This window comes from Pezoporus wallicus, unplaced genomic scaffold (genome assembly GCF_028554395.1).
Source record: "Pezoporus wallicus isolate ANWC-B61680 ecotype Strahan unplaced genomic scaffold, APGP_CSIRO_Pwel_v1 scaffold_3294, whole genome shotgun sequence".
In the NCBI taxonomy this organism is placed as follows: Eukaryota; Metazoa; Chordata; class Aves; order Psittaciformes; family Psittacidae; genus Pezoporus; species Pezoporus wallicus.
Window position 1 is genome coordinate 10,781,639 of NW_026635478.1, and position 22,027 is coordinate 10,803,665.

Below are 22,027 nucleotides of genomic sequence, written 5' to 3' on the forward strand. Positions count from 1 at the left end.
AAGTGGCGCGCGGCCGGGCGCAGGGGCTGGGGTCGTGATGGGGGGCGAGTGAGCCCGGCCTGCCGCCGCCGGGGTCCGGGTGGCTGGCGCGGCCGCGGAGCGCAGCGGGGACGGGGGGAAGGAGGGAGGAAGGGGAGAGGCGCTCCCCCCGCCAGCGCTGGGGGAGCCGTGGTGCCAGCGGCGTAAGTGGCCGCGCGGGGGTCCCGCGGCCTCAGGGGTGGGCGGAGCGGGGTGGGCTTCGGCCGCTTCTCCCACCCCCGCGGGCGCCGGCCGCGGAGGCAGGAGCTGGGCCCCGCGCTCGTCGCGGAGCCGGCGGCGGAGGAGGAGGAGGAAGCAGGCGGAGGGGCATGGAGGTCGCCTGGGCGGAGGCGTCCGCGCCCGACCCTGTCTAGGGCGTCCCGTGGGCCTCATTCCTCCTCCTCGGAGCGAGCCCGCGGGCGGGCCCGGGCGCGCCGCGGAGCGGGGCCGGGACTTTTGCATCAGAGGAGGAGCCGGCCCAGGTGAGAAACGCTTCCCTTCCCCTGCCTCGAGCCTGCGGGCGGGCCGGCACCGACCTCGCCTCCTCCGTACCCCGCCGGCCCCTCCTGCCTGCTTGGCCCAGGCGCTCTGCCAGGCTAAACATGAGAGGCAAACTCTTGGGCCAGGACCACCGGGCTTGGCTGCGACCGAAAGAGGTGAACTGTGCCCCGGCAGCTGCACCTGTTGCCGAGGGAAATCGTCCCATCATCCCCCCCCCAGGTTCTGAACGCAGTTGACTTGTATAAGTCATAGAATCACAGAATGGTTTGGGTTGGAAAGGACCTTGATCATCTAGTTCTAGCCCCCTTGCCTTGAGCAGGGACGTGTCGCTCAAGGCCCTGTCCAGCCTGGCCATGAACACTGCCAGGGTTGGAGCATTTACAGTCTTTATTGGTTTAATATTTTAGCTTATTAAATGAGCTCATATGTCTTTGGTCTTGTATATTTTGTAATTAATCAGCATTTGTGTGGACAAAATAGATTTTTATATTAGAAATGTTATGGAAGCATCTGGAAGTTGAGTAAATTTGAGGAGCGTTTGATCTGAGAATAGTGGTCTAAATAGCACTAGTCTGAGATTGATTTTCATATGTAGTTTGGGTCTTTAGGACACAAGATCTGATGTTATAGTTGCTTCAGAAGTATTTCAGCGATGCTATAGGAGAGCAAAACCCAGTCTGTTTTGAAACAGGAAGGTGTACCACACTTCATGGCAGAGCTCCCAGGCTTCATAGTTGGGACGAATACCAGAGTGCTCCTATGAGTCTTGCTTGATAAGAAACACATGCATTATAATTTCAGACTTGGTGTACCTGTCAGTGAGAGATCAAAGTACAGATGCAAATGTTGATTTAAAACCAGATGTATCTAGTGAAGTGAAGGCTGAAAAATCTACTTGGAAGTCTGATGTTTATGCAGCTTCAAAGTTTGTATAGCCTAATTATAAATTAATTTTTTTTCCATGTTGCTTATTTTAGGAAATAAGCTTTAAGTAGGAAGCAGTTTGTGTACTTTTGTCCCCCGCAAAGTATCCTTTAATTAGAAAAGTGGGGAGGATAATAGTGTGCATTGGTCTTACCTTTTCAACACTGTACTTTTCTCTGTTTTTTTCCTCCTAAGGTTAGGAAATAGAAATCTAGTATTCTAAATACATATCCTAGCAAGAGTTCTAAAGGGTATGTAAATAGATTCTTAAACTGGGAATTTTGTTGGTTGTATTTTTTTTTTAAAGCTTAATAGTTTTGTAGGAGCTAATGTATGTGATGCATAATCTAACTACTGCAAGAGGTAACCTTTGAAACTTGCATAGTCTAGTAAGATAATTTTTACACTTACTAAGTTGTGCAGTAATCTTGATTTGATTTTTTTCTTGCTTTGTACAATTTTGTTCAGATTTTTATATCTGCTTCTTTTAGGAAGAAAATGAAAATCTTTTCTGAGTCTCATAAAACTGTTTTCGTTGTGGATCACTGCCCGTATATGGCAGAGTCCTGCAGGCAACATGTGGAATTTGATATGTTAGTAAAGAATCGGACCCAAGGAATTATACCTATAGCACCCATATCAAAATCACTCTGGACCTGTTCGGTGGAATCATCGATGGAGTACTGTAGAATAATGTATGATATTTTCCCTTTCAAGAAACTGGTAAGTTCTAGCCCCACTGCAGATGATACTTTATAGCATAAGGGGTATTTCCTCATTTTATTTTTATTGTAGTCTTTTAATATTGTTAGCTGGTGGTTAGATTAAAAGATCAAATATAATTTATTATATAAAAATTTATTTCTGCTGTTGCTACACTTCATAGCTATTTAAATGAGTTCGAGTAGTACATGAATCCCAGTACATGTTTATGTTTGGATCCTTTCATTGTCTTAATGTCACTTTGTAACTTGGTGAAAACATGGAGAGGTGCTTTAAGTAACTTGCAAATACTGTGTTCTCCAGTGCTATAAGTTTATGAAAACTTGAGTGAGGTATTGTTTCAAATTGAATTTGGTTTCTAAACATGCTTGGTAACAATGCATAAGGTTTTTGGTCTCAACTTTGAAGTAATTCTGGGCTTTCGGGACAGGTAGGCTTGCCTTTCAGTTACCAGTCTGAAAAAGTGGGAGAGCTTCCTGGAACACAGCTCCTTGTTTAGAAAAATAAATCCCTGCTGTGTTCTGTAACACTGTATCATAAATTAAGGTACTGATCCTTGTTTTTTAGATCTTTTCTCACTGAGTAAACCATTGTGCAATGTCCTAAAGGTTAGTTACCCTTAAAAGAAAAACAAAAAAGAAAGTAAAACATCCTTATGACAGTAATATTGACACAAAATAGGGATGGTGAAATACTGGCTATGTCAGGGAGCAGCTGAGCCAGGGGCTGGGCACTAACAAGTACATACAGTAGTTCAGTGGTTTGGTGCATGTCATCCGCACTGCCTTGATGGATTACATGTCCTGGTTCTCAAGACAGTGAATGTTGAATTTAAACTCTGGAACATTTAATGTACAGTCAAGTCCCATTGGGGGATTATATCAAGTGTATGCTTAATGGATTTGAATCAGTTGGCTGAACTGATGCCTCTACTGTGCTCTTGTGAGACCTCACTTGGAGTATTGTGTGCAATTCTGGTGTCCTCAACATAAAAAGGACATGGAACTGTTGGAACAAGTCCAGAGGAGGGCCACGAGGATGACCAGGGGACTGGAGCACCTCCCGTATGAAGACAGGCTGAGAAAGTTGGGGCTGTTCAGCCTGGAGAAGAGAAGGCTGCGTGGAGACCTCATAGCAGCCTTCCAGTATCTGAAGGAGGGCTATAGGGATGCTGGGGAGGGACTCTTCATTAGGGACTGTAGTGATAGGACAAGGGGTGATGGGTTAAAACTTAAACAGGGGAAGTTTAGATTGGATATAAGGAAGAAGTTCTTTACTGTGAGGGTGGTGAGGCACTTGAATGTGTTGCCCAAGGAAGCCATGAATGTTCCATCCCTGGTGGTGTTCAAGGCCAGGTTGGACAGAGCCTTGGGTGACATGGTTTAGTGTGAGGTGTCCTTGCCTATGTCAGGGGGGTTGGAACTAGGTAATCTTAAGGTCCTTTCCAGCCCTAACTATTCTATGATTCTGTGGTATGGGAAACTCGAGGTGGCAGGTGTGCTTCCTCTTGACTTTTTTGTCATCATTAGAACTTATGGTGCTATGTGATAGTAAATTTTGCTAGGTATTTACCCTTGTGATCTACTGTGACAGTCTTTGGAGAATGACTTGCAATATTGCAGTATAAGTATTTATTCTGTAGCTATTCTCCTGAAAACATTGCCTAATTATTAAAATTCTTCATAACACCCTGCAATGCTAATTTGGTCTAGAAACCGATTTAGTAGCTTAAAAATATAAACAGAGTAAGAAGTTGCTAACCGCAATGTTACAAAAGGGTAACTGAATGTAGTAGGAGTGAATGCTTTTTGTGGTTTTGTTGTCGTCTTTTTAGTTTGCCTGGTCATCTCCAGAATATCAGAAGAATGAGGGTGTAATTCATATTTGTTTGGATTTGGGGAAGTAGCCGTAATGGCTGTTATCTGTATGATTTGGTATAGTAAGATCTTACATGTCCTTTTTTGATCCTTTTAGGTGAATTTCATTGTGAGTGATTCTGGGGCTCATGTCTTGAATTCTTGGACTCAAGAAGATCAGAACTTGCAGGAGGTATGCTTTGTATCTGTCCTTTTGGGTTTTAAGTCTAGATTAATTGTGGAATAAACAGCAGCTTCTGACTGTTAAGTATGAAATAACTTTGGTTAATTAAAACAGCGGACCTGGTCTGAAATTGTGTAATAGAATTTTAAGAAGCCACCTGTGAGGATGGACTGTTCTATAGGCAGCTTTACATAAGTTAAAAAGAATCCAGCAGCTTTGAGTTTAGAGTTATATATTAAGTGTTATGAGGAGATTACCTATGTATTTCTTCTGTAATTTGATGATACTGCTTGAATTTTAAATTTGGTTTTCTTTACATTTGCACTATAGGCAAATAAACTGTAAAAAAGTGAATATTGTCTTTGCTCTTGTTTTGTTTAATACTGAATGGGCTCATCCTCTGAAAAATTTACATTTACTTTGGGGAGGAACTGAATTTCCAGAATCTCAGAGAATAAAAGCAGGTGGCAACTGATAATATTAGAATTGATTTCAGGTATTGAATATAACTTGTTATTATAGCTAGGTATTTTTCAGTAAGAAATGATAATGTATAAGGCTTTGTAACACTTGATGAATGAATTTTAAAGGATAGTTTAGGGCCAAATGTTTTCAATAAGATTGGCAGCATATAATGGTCTTTAATAGCTCTGTCTGGTTTTCTCTCAATATTAATTTGCGTGTAAAATCAGTTATAATGATGACTTTTTCTCTTAGCTGATCACTTTAACAAAGGGCTGGAAAGTAACTTTCAATAACAATTTTTTTCTTTTCAATTAGTTGATGGCAGCATTAGCAGCTGTTGGGCCCCCTAATCCTCGGGCAGATCCAGAGTGCTGCAGCATACTTCACGGTCTGGTTGCAGCAGTTGAAGCGCTCTGCAAGATAACAGAATACCAGCATGAGGCTCGAACCATGCTCATGGAAAATGCAGAACGTGTGGGAAACAGAGGAAGAATAATCTGTATTACTAATGCAAAAAGGTATGTGTGAGCATGTGCTTCTACCATTTGCAGAGAAGTTCTTTCATAAATTTTTAGAAGCCTTTTGTTGATTGTCATGAATTCATGCTCTACATAGCTAGCTTTTTCGTGGTCTTTGTTAGAATCTTTCTTGCCATATTAAACATTTCATCTAGGGTGGTCTGTAACAAATCGAAGATTTCCCACTTGAAATAAAAGGGCATTTAGTGGCGTGTTGCTTTGAATGCGAGGATTGGTTATCCTGCATTAAAAATAAATATAAAATATCTTTCTAGTGACAGTCATGTTCGGATGCTTGAGGACTGTGTCCAGGAAACCATTCATGAGCATAACAAGCTTGCAGCTAATTCAGATCAGTGAGTATGCATTTTACAAATATAGCATATCGTATTTTGTGTGTGCCTGTTACCTCCTCTGTGAAATACAGATGTATTTTTGTTACTTAAAATTTATTCTAATGAACTGTTTAAATTAATACGTGTGTGAAACAGAAGTTGCTAAATCATGATATTGTTGACTTAGAGCTGGAGTGTAATCATTAGCTTTTCAGTATCGTCATTTATCCCCACAGGGACAGTACAGTATTTTAGGTTGTTACATTCTATGTCTTGCTCCAAAATGAAACGTGTAACTCTGCCTTGTTATATATTGTATATTTGTAATCAGTAGCACATCTGATGCATGTTTTCTTGTCAGCACTGCATTAGTTTTACATTCATCTTCAGCTAAAATAGTTAACTTCTTTGAAATTAGCTTTTAATTTCTAAATTGTTGTGTAGCCTGACGCTTCCCTTGAGATAAAGAAACCTCTTGAAATATAGGTTGCATCTCCGGTGAGAAGTCATTTTTCCACCACGTGTTTTGTCTAATTAAATGGTAAACTGGCCCAGGGACTGTGTATTGCCTTGTAAAGTGTATAATAGGTTGAGATCTTATTCTTGATTGCTCCTTAGGCACTTAAATAGCAGAAGCAGGAATCTCCTATATTTACTTGCTGCAGTTGCAGTTTCAGCATGTATGAAGGATACAGGTTCCAAGTCCCCTGTAAAGACAGAAAAATGATCTCATTCCTGTAGGTAGAGATGCGGAACAATGTTTTGATCTCTCCAAATTTCCAGCCACCTAGGGAGATAAGCATACTATCTGGGGAGTTGTTTTCATGTTCACTGGAATCCCCTTATTAATACCTGTGCATGAACTTGGAGACACGAGGCCTCTGTAGTGTCAATTTTCAGTTGAATGAAGCTGAACAGGTTACACCAGTTAAGGATTTATTCCACTGATATGTCTCAAAAGAAACACAGTGCTATAGCATCTGAAGAGCTAGAAATGTTACACATTTTTTTTTATTCTGATGAAATTATTTTAAAGTATATGCTTTTGCAAGTCATTAATGTTAACCTAGTTTCTACAGAATGCTTTCAGAAACAGTATGATACGTCTGTATGATTCTGTGTTTCTGAAATCAGATAAATCTTGGAAGAATTGATTTTCTAGGAGATAGCCCACAGTGTGGCAGACTAAATAGAATGTTTTTATTTTTAAGTCTAATGCAGATTCAGAAGTGTGAATTGGTCTTAATCCACACGTACCCAGTTGGTGAAGACAGCCTTGTTTCAGATCGTCCTAAAAAAGAGGTAAGGAGTTTAAAATGAGGAAATTTATCCAAGGATTAGGAATCATGTCAGACTTGAAGTAGACAGTGCATGTTAAATATTCAGCAGTAACATTCTGTGCTCTGGTCTGTGGTAAGGTGTAGGAAAAAGTACAGGTGATAAGTCTCAGAAAAGCTGACAGCATGCATATTGTCATCTCGTGTATATGCTTTTTCTTGGTTTGTAGTCTTAGTGCATACATGATACCCTTTTTTAATTTCATTACTTTTTTGCATTAATTATTCATGATTCAATTTTGGTTTTGTGAAGTAAGCTTCTTAATGCTACAGAATTACAGTCTTGGGGTTTGGTTTTTTGAGAATGAAGTGCACATTTGGAAACACAGTGGGAAACCATCAACACGTGGTGTGTTGAATAGGTTAGTTGAATAACTTTCCTGCTATTCAAGCATAAGCTGCTAGCTAGCACAAGCCCTGTTTTCCCAAATCTGTCAGTGAATGATGTAGATACTGTTCAGCACTGCATTGTTCCATGTTATCAAGACTAGCATGTTAGTGGTTTTAGCCTTTTGGTTGAATGTTTTTCTCATGAAACCAAAATTAGCTTTTTTAGAATAAATTCTGTTCCAGTGTTACCAAGCAGAGAATGCCCTTTTAATGAAAAGCGTTGGAAAGCGTATCTGCTTCCAAGTGAAAGGGCAACATTGTAGGAATGTAGAATATGCGTGAAGTTCATCAAATATTTGCAGAACCGTACAGGTACTTTTAAAGATTCTTTTATGAAAAGATGAAAAGATGCATAGAAGAAATCATTCTATATATTAACATCTCAGTTGTTCAGTAACCAAAGCATGTGTATATAATCTGTGGACTTGTATGCTTAGTGGTGGTTTGAAACCAAGTACTTCCAAAATATTTTGTGATATATTCTGCTCGTCATCAGTCTGCTTTGCTCAGTATTTTAACGTGCTGCTTGTAAGAAAGAGAAGACACGGAAAAGCCTTAAGCTTAGCATGAAAGGCATCTAGTCCTGCGTATTATTTGTAATTACTACATTCCTGAGAGTCTTTTCTAAAAAACTCTTTAGTTGTGCTAAAAAAAGCCCCACCTGCGTAATTGGTAGGGATTAAATGGACTACTACTTTCCTATGTAAGAGTCATCTTTATCACTGTGTTGGTTTTTCCTTATTAGTTAGGAAAAAGTCAAATATATCTTGTGGCTTGCATTTTTTTCCCGTATGTGTGTATATATGTGATGCAGTTATAGGTAGGCATATGAAAACTAGTTTGTTCCTGTTACTCAGCAGGTAAAAGAGCAGGAAAACTAGGCCCAGAGGTGCTATTAAGAGGATTTCTTCTCCATGTTGCGATGCTGATTCTTCCTATTAACAATTAACAAAGCAGGTTTTTAGCACACTTCTAATTATTTTTTTCCTTTTTTTTGACGGTCGGTAGCAACTGGAACAATTGACACAACCAGCAAAGTTCTGAATAAGAATTAATTTTTACTTCTTGCTTTTTAGTTTCCCATGGAGTGGGAGTTTTTTGAGTAGTAATTTTTGCCCCTAGTCAAATTTAGTAGTATAAATGATGCTTATTTTAGAGTTTTAAATGAATAATACTATAATGTGGTAATAGAGCGTAATTTATTAATAGTATCTACTGTCTGTCTATTTATCATAGCTTTCACCTGTTTTAACCAGTGAAGTGCACAGTGTCCGTGCTGGTCGTCATCTGGCTACAAAACTGAATGTTTTAGTACAACAGCACTTTGATTTGGCTTCAACCACAATAACTAACATTCCCATGAAGGTAATACTGTGTCTGTAGCTTTGTGTTAACTGGCTACATCACTTCTAAATTTGTTTGAAAACTCTTAATGTTTATTTTAATTAAATTTTTACATTGTTTTTCTCTCCATATCATATTTTCTGTTTTTTTTTTTTGTTTTTTTTTATTAGCCCACATTCAATGTCTGTGACCAGGTTAGTAAAAATAAAGGGGAAAAAAAATTGAAGAAGGATCACAGAACAATATGTTGTATTGCCGAATCACAATTTTTGATGTAGCAATACAAGTGTTACTTCAGTTCTGCTTGTATTACTTTATATAAATACAATCTTATTTACCTCAGATTACTTTGTCTGTGATTCTTTTGTCTTCTTCTAGTTGTGTTTAGATATTCTTGACCCTTGTGCATTATAGTGGCATAGTGAGTCTTTTTCCTCTGTTTCATTATCATGCCCACCCAACATAAAGGTGTTTGTAACTAATAGCTGACTTTTGACTAAAGGTTTTCCAGTAGGTTTTCCAGCTTGAAGATCCATAAACCAGAAACAGAGCATAGCGGATACATCTACTTAAGAAAGAAATCAAACATCTTCTGTTCAGAGTTGCTTATGTCCCTATTTTTAAATTTTTTATCCCTACTGGGAGGGAAATCACTGCAACTAAGAATTTCAACTATTTTTAAATTTATAGTAATTTTCTGATTGAGCAGCAAGGGACAATTGAAACAGAAGTGTGCTTATTATTCAGACAAAAAGGGCAGGGGCAATCAACTTTCCTGATTTAATAAAATTCTTCACGTTCAAATACTGTCAATCATTACTTGCATCTTTTAAAACTAGAAATACTGTGTGCATTTTATACGTTAAAACATTAAATTAAATAAATATTTTCACAGCTTTTAATGAGATTTTGACATGGGTCATGGCATAAATGTGACTTAAGTTTGCAAATACCTTGTCTGTAACTTTCTGACCTGTGTGCTACTGCCTCTCCCTTCTGCCTTTGTCCTTATAGTAATAGACTATGTTGGGTTCTCTGTGATTTTTCCTTTATTTATTTATTTTTTTAACTTGGCATAAATTACCAAAGTTACTGTTCTGTTTTTGCTAGTCCTCTGCAGCTGTTTAAAGATGCAGTGTCCTCTTTACAAACATCCATTTTTCAGCTGCAGTTATACTTGTTGTAGGTATCTGAAAGTGCAAGGAAATGGTAGTTGGAAGTCTGTTTTTTGGTTTGGATTCTTGATTTTTAGGTATGAGAAGTGCCAATCTATTCTGTAGTGACCGTTTTTGGCTGCTCAGAAAGTTGTAACTGCTAGTGGTATTCAATATATTGTAGGCTTCCTTAACTTCACTGATTCCAGCAAAAGTAGTTAAGTCTGTTTTTACCTAAACTTTACACTATGAACCTTGTCAAAGCATTTCTATAAAGAGGAAACCAGGGTTTCAAAAAAGGAAAAAAGAGGAAATGCAGATGGCTGCATCTTTAAACAGGTCAGAGAGCAGACAGTTTCCTCAACATTGCAATCCCATTGTTGTCTGAGGCACCTTGGAGGCTTTTTGTTTTCTTCTGGAGTGAAAGGTAAACGTAGAATCATCCGTTTATCAAAACGGAGACCTATAGCTAAAATAGTTATTTTCTTTCTACCTTTCTTTTTTTAAAGGAAGAACAACATGCTAACACATCAGCCAATTATGATGTGGAGCTTCTTCATCACAAAGAAGCACATGTGGACTTTTTAAAGAGTGGTAAGTATAAATAGTCTTCTAAAAGTGGCTTTTGATCAGCCTGCTTTCACAAAGATTGTGAGATGTAAATTTTAGGCATGATTAGCGTATTTTCAGTTATTCCTTACAACTCGAGAACTTAATTTGTAATGCTGGCATTGGAGTTTTACTCATTACTCACTTTAATATAGTAATAAAGCTATACTAATGAAAAAAAGAGGTCAAATTCATCAGACAAGTTTTCACATATATTTAGCTTATATGCGTGAAGGGCATGTCAACTTTTTGAGGTATAAAAAGATGAGAGAGCGGATGTGCTGTGATTTTGCAAAACGAAGTACCTCTTGTGGGTATTTGTGGAAAATTATTCCTTGCACAATTAAACTTTTAATCTGTCAGGTAATAATAGTTGACATCACTTACATCTCATAAGCCTGTTTATGACAGTAATTGCTTTGGAAAAGATAAGTTATTTGACTTTTGAGCTTTCTTATTGTGTTTGAAATACCTATTATGGTTTCTCTGAGGTGAATTTTTAATAACTCAATTGAGGTTAGAAAAACACAGCAGTAAGCCTTATGCACAACTATTTTGTTACAAAACGGTGCTTGATGTGAAATTTTGTTAATAAGCCAGGCTAAAAATTCTGTGTTAGTAGAATTACATGTGAAGTGATGGTGAAAAAACCCTCAGCCTGTGCCATTGTGTTATGGAATACTTCGACTGTATGTGCGCCTTTTCAGTGCTGAGGTCTCATTTGAAGCTTTTAAAGGCTTGTATATACTCTGTTTTAACTTACTGCACTGATTGTAACTTCTGTTATATGATTCAGTGCCATTAAAAGTTCAGTCTGGTTTACTATGCAGGTAGAATACACGTAGGCTGTAGGTAGTTGTTTCATTATTGGAAACTACTTTATATGGTTTTAAAGCATATTAGAAAGCTGATCATGGCTTAATTTCTAAGAAGTGAGGAATTTAACAAATGAGTTCTATCAGTTATTTAACTAAGAGTGGATGTTTATTTTCTGAAGTTTGAAATCATGTTCCATAAGTAGCCATTTTAGGGAGTTTGTGCTTTGTTTTCTGTTAAGGGTATTACCATTACTTTGAGGAAAAGGAGGTAACTTATTATCATCACAAGTACTGTACCATATTTTAGTGGAGTGCATGATTAAGGGTTGTGAGGAAAAAATGGGATGCTACAGTAATGAATCGGACTCACCTGAACTTGCGTTACCATGTTGAAAGCATAATGATTTATTGTAAGGGCTCAGAAACAGTTTTGTAATACCTATTTGTTTAAAGAATAAGTTTGCTAGTAAAAGCCAAAACCAAATTCTGACAGCAATTCCTCTTCATTTTTTTTCTATTCATAGATTCTGTAAATTTGGCTTTCTTTTAATTTGTTTTTAAATAAATCTTTCAGCTGTAATAGCTCTGGTGCAAGAAAAATAAGAATTCATTTATATTGATCTTATTTCTGTGGATTTTTAGATTAAATAAATTTGTCATTTAGATAGTGAGAGGTTTCCTAAAATGATTCCAGTTTTAATGTAACTGGAAGAAAAAAATCAACTTTTGCAAGTTGCCTCCATGATTAATAATCAAATAAGACATATATTTTGTTATTAAATGTCTTTATGAAATAGAAGAATGCTTCTTACATGAAAGATTAGACAAAACTATAGCAAATAACATGTAATATTGCATGTTGATGTGTGTCTCATTCCTCCCAATTGTGGTTTTGAGCATATTAAGTGACTGTGCTACAGTAATTATGACATTTCATACAAAACTCAGTTAATTCTTTCCTGAGAAATTGTGTGTCAAAGAGCATGAAGAACACATTAGTAGAAATGTATTTTAATGTATTAGGGAGTATTGATGTCTGATTTAGGGCCTTTGTGTAGTTTTTGCCAGACCACACCATCAATGAGACATTGTATGAAAGTATTTTAATGATAAAACATCTGTTGCCAGTAGAGCATGTTGAGAGATGTTCAGATTGAATCTGATGTAGCAAAGATACTGAATGATGAGACTAAATACTTCTTCCCCCAAAAAGCCCATCTTGTCAAATGTGCCTTTAGATCAGTTTCAGTTTTGACATGAAGATATAATTTGTAATAAAGAAATGATAAGCTCTAACATTTGTTAAAGGTTCTGATTTCAGTGTGGAAAACTAAAGAAGATATTGTCTTAAAGTCGTAGGCATTTCAGAAGAAAAAAACTGTTACAGATAAAACATATCTATTATTTTCTGCATGCTGAATCAAACCTGTGGAACATGCTCTGGAGCTTCAGTATTTTATTTGCTGGGTTGGTTTTTAAAATATGTGCAATGGCTGCTGATTTCAGAGGTTATTTTTTAACTGCTGCTGCAAGTAATTTTTTTGCTCAAGTTGGGTATCTGACTTAAAAATTAGATTACATTTTGTATATGCTCATGTTACAAATATTTTGTACCATAAAGTTTAGAGTTTTTTATTGCAATATAAAAAAAATATGGTTGATCACACGCTTTTTCTGACTTTATATTGCAGGTGATAATCATGTAGGTGGCAATAGTAGAGAAGGCACATTTAAAGAAACTGTAACATTAAAATGGTGTACTCCTCGGACGAATAGTGTGGGTAGGTAACATGGCATCTTACAAAACTGCTATTCTATCTTGTGTTGAACACTGTTCTCTCTGTACATGGAGAAGAATCTGAACAAGGAGGTAATTTGCTTCTTGTTAATGCTGATTTTACCTTTTGCTCTATAAACCTTGCTGCTGACTGCACCCTGATTTAATAATGGTCATAGAATGCTCTCCTGATCTTGGCTAATTAGGGGTTTGGGTAAGAGGTGGGAGGGGTTTTGCTTTGTGGCTTTTTTCAATCTCCTCTTAAGTATCATGAAGTTGGTCCTTGACTACAAGGTTGAGTAATTGTTTGCCTTTCCCACGGGGCCAAGTGTAACTTGTCAGTTCCACAGTGGTGGGGTTTTAGCATAGCATCTTTAAGACATTGAATCTTTTTTTGTTTTAATTCTGAGGGGAGGACGGAAAGATAGAATCAAAGTACTGTCTTTAATCTTGAGTGCTAAGTAAAAAGTTTTATAAGGAAATTAAATGTATGCTATGATGCTGTCAGTGGACTAGTCCCTTAGATTAACTTTCAGACTGAAGTAAGGGAGAGATCTCTCTCCAAATCTAAGTAAAGGAGAGAAGGACACAGAAGATTTGGGATAAACTGGGTTTAAACCACGACACACTGGAACCCCATGGCCGTTCAGCTCGTGTACCCTTTATACTATCAGCAAAGTATGTTGACTCTTTGAGCCAGCAGGTCAAAAATATAGATAAGAAGTAAGAGGTGGCTGACTCTACAGTGAAAAAATTCAGGAGTTAAAGAACTGGAGGTCCTGCTGGAAATGAAACTCAGAAAGTATTTTAGGCTCTTGGTTTTGAGGATACTGGAACAATTGCAAGAACACTGTAAAAGGAGCAGACTTTTAGTTAGAGACAGCTAGACCTCTTAGTTCTGCTGATTGCAGAATAGCCTCCTCTCCCTTTCATTTGCAGGATGTTTTTTCTGTACGTGATACTACACTCTTAACTTTTCTATTTTCAGAATTGCACTATTGCACTGGAGCATACAGAATTTCACCAGTAGATGTAAATAGCAGACCTTCTTCATGTCTTACAAACTTTCTTCTTAACGGTAAATTTGTGTCCTTGGCTAATTATTTAATTTTTTAATTGTTAATATTGTGAATGGAGCACTTCACACATTTTAGTTTGTATTGCAGTCGATGTCTGTATACTGTTAAAATACCAAGTTTATTTTAACATCTTGTATAAATAAGAAAGGTGTTAAATGTACTCAAAGGCAAACAGAATGTGTTTTGAAACTTGCAGATGGTGGGGAAAGATGTAAAGAAGGAGTAAGTATTGAAATGTGGTAGTTCTTTCTGAATCCAAATTTAGAATACTTCTTACTTCATGCTGTTTAGTAGGAAACAGTGCTTTCAGTAGTTGATAGTGCACTTGATCACAATGCTCATTCCGACTTGCAAAATATTAGCAACTTAGGTCTGTGCCTGATTTTTGGCATTTGCTGGGCAGCCTCAGAAAGCTCTTAACTGGGTTATGACCAACTAAGTATGTTGATCAACTGAAGCAGGCATACCCATTATGTGTACTAGGATTGGTCAGAAAGTAGGTTAGATTTGTTTATCTTTTGCTTATCTGCAAGATCCTGCCCGTTGCTATGAACAATCTTGCTGTAAGAGGTTGTCATTTAAATCCTGTTAAAAAGATAAGCCAGAGCTTACCTTGTTTGTTCCAAACACATAATATGTAGTCTATGTTAATTTCATGTTTTTCTTACACTTAATTTTCTTAATTTCATGGATTTCTTACACTTTGCAAACACGTCTGCATTACAGGCATCCTTTTAGTAGGTTGTTTTCTTTAGCCAGGTAATTTGAATGTCTAAATAAGTATTCAGTGGTCTTATGAAATGCTATTTTTATGTATTTTCCCCTAAAGATTCTACACTGAAAAAGCACTTTGATTAATAAAAATGGTTAGAACAAAATTAATAGCATATTGTGGATAACCTCTGTCTTCTGATCTGTTTTTGCTTCCTTGTAATAACTTGTTCAGCAAATGTACCTTTTTATGCTTTTACTGGAGGTAAGACACAGGCAGTTTTATTTCTCTGGAAAATTGTATCCATTTAAGCATTAGCAGAGTATCCATTGATACCTTTATACTCAAGTAGGTTTTTGTTACTTTTTAGAAGTTGTTTTTAATGAGACAGTTTCTGCTATAGGGATGAGTTAAATTTAGTGTACAGCATAATCTGTAGTAATTACAAATAGCAAACTGCCCTTACACAATACCATTTTAATGTTTTAGAAATATGTATTTTTCCTGTGAGTGATGTCCTACAGAGAGAAGTGATTGGTCCAAGAGAGAGGCTTTTTGATCTTTCTGTGTAAAATTTAAGAGCATGTGACACTTCTGTGTAAAGACATGGAGTAAATACTCAAAGGAGATAGCCATTTCTTGTTCAGCTAGGTGAAAATTCAACTTTAAGGGATTCATAGTCTTGCTGGATAGGTACAAACCTGTATTGTATGCATTTAGTTTTTAATCTGAAATTGCAGCACAGAAATCAATGAAACTGATCTCATTTCCAACAGGTCGTTCTGTTTTGTTAGAACAACCACGGAAATCCGGCTCTAAAGTAATCAGTCACATGCTCAGCAGCCACGGAGGAGAAATTTTTCTGCATGTATTAAGCAGCTCACGATCAATTCTAGAAGATCCCCCATCAATTAGCGAAGGGTGTGGTGGGAGAGTCACTGACTACCGGATTACAGTAAGATTCTCTGTTCTCTTTTCTTAAATTGGTGCTTATCTCAGTTGACAAGAGATTTAGTGCAATAGATGTGTAAAGGGAATGTTGGTACATTTTTCTGGAGAGCTGGAGTGGATTGCATGGTCAAAACTATTTTTCTTTGTACTACTGATAGACATTTAGTATGAAGTAGCACATCTGCTTATTGTTTTCCCTGCCTCATAGAATCCTTTCCTGTTAAGGAAGTACTTGCCTCCTTATGCACTATGAATATTTAAAGTTTGTTCTAATTCTAGAGTAATATTTTTCTTGGCAAGTTTTTTCTGTGGGCTGGATACACATGGGACTATGTCCTGCTTATTGTCAGAATGGTTTGTACAATAAATAGAAGAGGTGTTGTCAGCTTTGAACCCTGGATATGGAACAAACTGCTGGCATTCTTCCCCCCCCCTTTTTTTTTTTTTTAGCACATCTTTTGTATCTGTTGTAAACAAACAAGCAGAAGTGGCTTCCAGGAAAACATAAAACTCTTTACCGTACATGAAATACCTTGCAGATCCAGAAGGCCTCCTTATCAAAAACCTTGCATCAATTTTTAACCCATATTTTTATAGAACTGTTTTTATGTTCACCCTGAATAATGTACATCTGAAAGCTTCAAACAGGGCTTTGGTTGCTAGAGATGAATTTAGCGGTGGGGATGGTACATGGTTAGTTATAAGACTATGCTGTTTTGCCCATTCCGTGAAAGTTACTTCGTTAGAGAAATGCCTAATTGTATCTTGTTTGGTTATCATTAGGATTTTGGTGAATTTATGAGGGAAAACCGATTAACTCCTTTTCTAGAGCCCAGATATAAGATCGATGGAAGTCTTGAAATTCCATTGGAACGTGCAAAAGATCAGTTAGAGAAACATACACGTTACTGGCCTATGATTATTTCTCAGACTACCATCTTCAACATGCAAGCTGTAAGTTACCTGTGGTTTGTAACCTTTTATTCTCTTCTAGATAAAGCTTCGCCTTGCCACTTGATGCAATATTAACTGTATTTTATATATCACTTGCCATGAATCAATTTATATTCAGCTTTATTTTCACTTAAAGCTTCGCCTTGCCACTTGATGAAATATTAACTGTATTTTATATATCACTTGCCACAAATCAGTTCATTTTCAGCTTTATTTTCACTTAAGTACTATGTATTTTATGTCAGTAGATTCTATTCAATAGGCAATGACATCTAAATAGGGTAGAATATTGAACCTGACAGCTACAGTGCTGCTGGGTAAAGAAAGCATGGGTCTGCATATACCTGCTCAGAGTTACTACTAAATTGAAGATAAGAGGAAGGTGTTTTTGTTGCGTGATGTTCCATGGTTCCATTGCCTTTGTCACAGGAGAGAAACAGGAAGAAAGAAATCATAGATTTTTCTTGTGTTGACTTATGTTTTGTTTTACAGGTTGTGCCATTAGCCAGTGTGATTGTAAAAGAAGCAATGACTGATGAGGATGTTCTGAATTGTCAAAAAACAATATACAATTTGGTAGACATGGAGAGGAAAAATGATCCGCTGCCAATTTCAACAGTTGGTACCAGAGGAAAGGGTCCAAAAAGGTTACATGCATATCTCTTTTTGTTGATGTTGGACTTTTTTCAGAAATATTCTGTTGATACTGTTTTCATACCAAATTTTAAATTTAAGAAGTTTGGCCAAAGATAAAATGCAGCAAACTGCATGCTATAGGTCCTCAAAACAAATGCCTACATCATTTAGGGGCTATCACAGTACTGATATTGCTGTATGTTAGGGGAAAAAATACATAATTTTATTAGCCAGGAGTTGTAAGTATTTGAAAATATGAAAGCAAAGGTATTCATCAAGAAAGGGAAGATATTGATACAAGCAAGGATGGAGAAAATGGAATAATTTCAGATTAATAAAAGAACAATGTTTTAAAATTGGGTTACAGTAGGATAGTCAAATCAGTTTGAAGCTGTTGTTTAAAATATGGGCAACTCCTTTAAAACAAGCAATGATACCTCAGTCATTGTCCTGTGTGCACTGTATTTCTAAGAACTGGCTGAAAAAAACTTCAGCTACAGAAGATTTGCCCCCATGACTGGAAGTTATTTGCAGTAGCATGGTACAATTCTGCCTAAATTTCTTTTTTGTCTAAAGAATTAAATGCTAACTAATGTCAGTACATGAGTATGCATATGCTGACACTGCATAGGTAGCAAACACCTGAGAGAATTCAGAAGTGCCTTTTGGCAGTGAGATCTTGTGGGAGTTAAGAATCTGATTTCAGTGGACACAGTCTTTTTCAATTTAAACGTAACATTTCCCAGCTAACATCCAGAGTTAAATGCAGGGTGGTTTCAGGTTTCAAGAATGGAGTAATTCCAGTGAACAGTGTCCACTACAAGAGGACAGAGAATCTGTTTGGAGTTATTTTTTGGTTTTAGGTTTTTGGGGGGTTTCTTAAGGTATATTTTTTAACATTAATTTATTCAGTGGTTTAATGATCTAGGTAATTCTGTATGTAATACTTGGATTTTTTTCTGGCCTTACTTAGAGATGAACAGTACCGGATTATGTGGAATGAGTTGGAGACCCTTGTACGAGCACACATAAACAACTCTGATAAGCACCAGCGAGTCTTAGAATGTTTGATGGCTTGCAGAAGCAAGCCACCAGAGGAAGAGGAGCGCAAGAAACGAGGTCGAAAGAGAGAAGACAAAGAAGACAAATCAGAGAAGTTGGGCAAAGACTATGAATCAGATAAGCCATGGCAAGAATCAGAAAGGTAAATTTTCTAAAGTGAAATAAAACAGTAGCATAATCATTTTTGTCTGCCCCTGTTGCAAAGCAGAGAGCAATTGTGGTGAAACAGTTGTTGACTTTAATTTGATGTGTTCATGCTTTTAACCTTGGCTTTCTACCAGTGAGCATGAATCCCAAGGGTTTTTGCATCAGTCACCCCTACCAAACTTGGGAAATGGGCATCTTATTACAGTGCCTGTTTATCAGGCTTTTCAAATTAATGTATTTTACGAGCAGTATGATTCTTGCACAAGTTGTTGACCACTTAGCAGGGCTTTGCAGCTTGAGGAGGCGCTGCTGTTTGATTTTTATTACAGCCACACCACCTATTAGACATGAAACAGCTCTATAAAATATAAAGTGTGACTAAAAACTTGGGACAGGCAGTTATTTTTGTCCTGAAAGATTAGTGTTTAGGCATATAAACCAGATTGATTTGGCTCACTTACATTATTGTCACCATGCTGATGATGTTTCATGCCTTTTTTGTGTATGATCAAATACATTCCTACAATAAGATAAAAGAGATTGTGTGGTATTTTTGTATATTTATTGCTACTCTTTCCTTCAAAATTCTGGATGATTTTATGATATAAATACTGCTAACTAGCTTAAGTGACATCATATTTTAAGATCTTTCCCTTTACTTAAGGGTTTATCCAGAGGATTATTTGGCTAGTCTTTCCTATTGCTTTTCACTCATTGCAAGGAGCCACAAGAAATTTTCTTATGATATGGGTTGCATATAACTTTGAGGAATACAGAATGGTGTCAAGAATCATATGTGCTGAACTAGCATATTTTTCTTCACTGTTTTTCCTTCCCTCTTAAAAGGTTAAAAGGTCTCTTGGATCGTGAAAAAGAAGAACTAGCAGAAGCTGAAGTTATCAAAGATTCACCTGATTCTCCTGAGCCACCCAACAAGAAGCCTCTTATTACAATGGATGAAATGCCCACAGTTGAAAAGGCAAAAGGTAAACCAGAAGAATTGCAACATCTTATTCTTTAAAGACAGAAGTTGTTATATCAAACTGTATTTTGTAAAGTAATGAATTGAATCTTACTGGAGTTAAAGCCAAGTCACTGAGGATAACTTTTAATTAAATGCTCAGTGTTGAGGAATACTTCATAAATATGTTAACTCTTAGGAAAAGAGGTACCAGGATACTGTGTGGATATACTGATAAGTTCTTGGGTTGATGGGAGAGGGTTGAATGAATTTCTGGTAGTGCTTTTTTAGCTACTCTATGTCAGAAATGCTGTTTAAGGACAGGTATTAGAAATCACTACGTCCTGCTCACTAATAAAAACATGCTTTGAGCAGGATAGTTGTCAGAATGGGCATCTCTCACTAACATTGCTTCCTTGGTGTGAGCTGCTGTCCGTTGCAGTGGCTGAGCTGATGTTCAGATTCTACATTTGAAGCAAAGTAAATCTCATATGAAGCAACTACTAAGCTATTATCACTGCATATTTTTTATTTAGCCTCTATCAAAAGGTTGTTTAATATTAGTGGTTTTAATATGTTACACTACCATAGTTTGTAATTTCTTATCTCTAAAATGATGTTTAAGACATCAGAAATTAAATCACTTAGACTCTTTTTACTCACAATTTTAGGGCCAATGTCCTTGCTGTCTTTATGGAGTAACAGGATTAATACTGCCAACTCTAGGAAACACCAGGAATTTATTGGTCGTTTGAACTCTGTCAACAATAAAGCTGAGCTATATCAACATCTGAAAGAAGAAAATGGGTTTGTATCAGTGGTTGCATCAGTACAAATATCTTGGCAGTAGTCAGTGTGCAATATGGAGGAATAATACTTCAGTTACAGCACTAAAAAGACTCCTTACTCTCCTGAGGTTTAAAATGTATACATTTCTTTGTCTCAGTGCTGACAAGCTACAGTTCTGCTTGCTTTTCAGTTTGTATTTGCTGAGCAAGGCTGAATGCTGATAAATGGTCTTCCCTGGGCCTTATTGATAGCCCTTGCAGCAAAACTTTTAAATTTCAGGGGTTAAATAGTAGCTAAATTGAGAGGTCTTCTGCCAATCTGTTGCATGTTTTAGCTTCAAAAGGAATGGCTAGTATAAAAATATTGTTGATAATAGAGTGGTTGAATCTTATGCTGTACTGAAGATGATAGTGGTCCATGCTCTATACTAAAAAGTACTGAAAAAACAAGCCAGTTTACTTAGGTAAATAAGATGGTGGTAGTCAAGGATCCGTATAAGAAGGCTGGTAAAAATTAAGACCTTGAAACAAAACTTGCTAAAGCTCAGATTTTCAAAATCGTTTTTCTGTAGTGACATGAACATGGACTTTGTCTTTTTGGTTGATAATGAGTAACTTTTTTTGCAGTTGTTGCTGGAAAGCTTCTTTGCAAAAAACTTTCCTCTATGTACTGATTCCTTAAAGAAGCATTAGAAAGAGATAAGACTGTGTATGTTGGGGGCAGGGAGAGACAGGATGGTTAGTGAAGTAAAAAATAATTACTAAAATACCAGTCTAGGGTTTTTTTCCTTCATCTATCATGTTTCTAATAACAGGCTTTACCAATTGTTATCTTGTGTTTCAGAATGGAAACTACAGAAAATGGAAAAACAGGCCGGCAGTGATGATCAGTTATGTTTCTTTGAACAAGACTTGGCTGACTTGCAAATATATTTAATGCTGGAATAGATACTGGTACTGTTTCAGTACAATTGTATAGCTGTGGTTTGGTTTTTACATTTTTCTATTCTTATTTTTGCTATGAAATATGAAATCGGCATATCACATGAAATGAATAGTGTGCAAATAGGGGCTGTCCTGAAGTATTTTCCAGTCGTGTTTTTAGGCTGAAGAAAACCTGTGCTGCCATGGACTAAATCAAAGAATCAAAAATGTTAGTCAGTTTACTGTCCTTTCCCCCAAGTATTGTTTCATATTTCAAAATCAGTGATGACTGTTAAAAAAAACCCGTATTGTTAATTTTGGTTGGTGAATACTTTTATTTATATGGAACTTTGTCAGGAGTCCAGAATGATGGAAAAGACTGCACACTGAGTACCTGATCACAGAGCTGAGAAAATGCTGGCCTTGGTTTTCAACTAAGGGGTGGGAGGGAGAGTGAGTGGTTTTACTGATTAAAAACTGTTGTTTTAAGTGATTTTTAAAATTGACTAGAAATGATCATTAGAAAGCAAAGCCTTTCAGGTGGTTGTGCTGGAGTTAAGTCTTTGTAAACAAAAGTAAAATAAAATTTTTGCTAATCATTAAATTATTTTTTATGAAGTATGCCCTCTGAGACACCTTTTGGTTTTAGCTCTAAGCTTTTTGGATGTCACTGGAATACCTTCTGAATATTGATGGCTGTGAAATGGCAAAGTGGGTGATCTGCCTTTAGTTTCTTTGAGTAGAGCCTTTTGTGTTAATGAAGCGGAGTTCTTGAATGGGAAAACTCTCACCCAGTGTCTATGATCTAATCCCTTACAAGATTTTGGGTTGGTTTTCAAATGGGTTGATTTGAGTGGGCT

General features: G+C 37.0%; 1 protein-coding gene across 1 annotated transcript; it reads left to right on the forward strand.

The window, feature by feature from the left end:
- The first annotated feature begins 122 nt into the window (after positions 1–122).
- On the forward strand, positions 123–21,771 carry INTS13 (integrator complex subunit 13). The gene is made up of 17 exons (XM_057427873.1): positions 123–500; positions 1,935–2,166; positions 4,141–4,215; positions 4,987–5,189; positions 5,465–5,545; positions 6,736–6,826; positions 8,488–8,616; positions 10,259–10,343; positions 12,868–12,957; positions 13,942–14,031; positions 15,521–15,699; positions 16,479–16,649; positions 17,142–17,296; positions 18,259–18,489; positions 19,341–19,480; positions 20,127–20,262; positions 21,088–21,771. The coding sequence occupies exons 2-17, from the start codon at positions 1,942–1,944 to the stop codon at positions 21,125–21,127; spliced, it is 2,121 nt and encodes a 706-aa protein (XP_057283856.1). The 5' UTR covers positions 123–500; positions 1,935–1,941; the 3' UTR covers positions 21,128–21,771.
- The last annotated feature ends 256 nt before the right edge of the window (positions 21,772–22,027 follow it).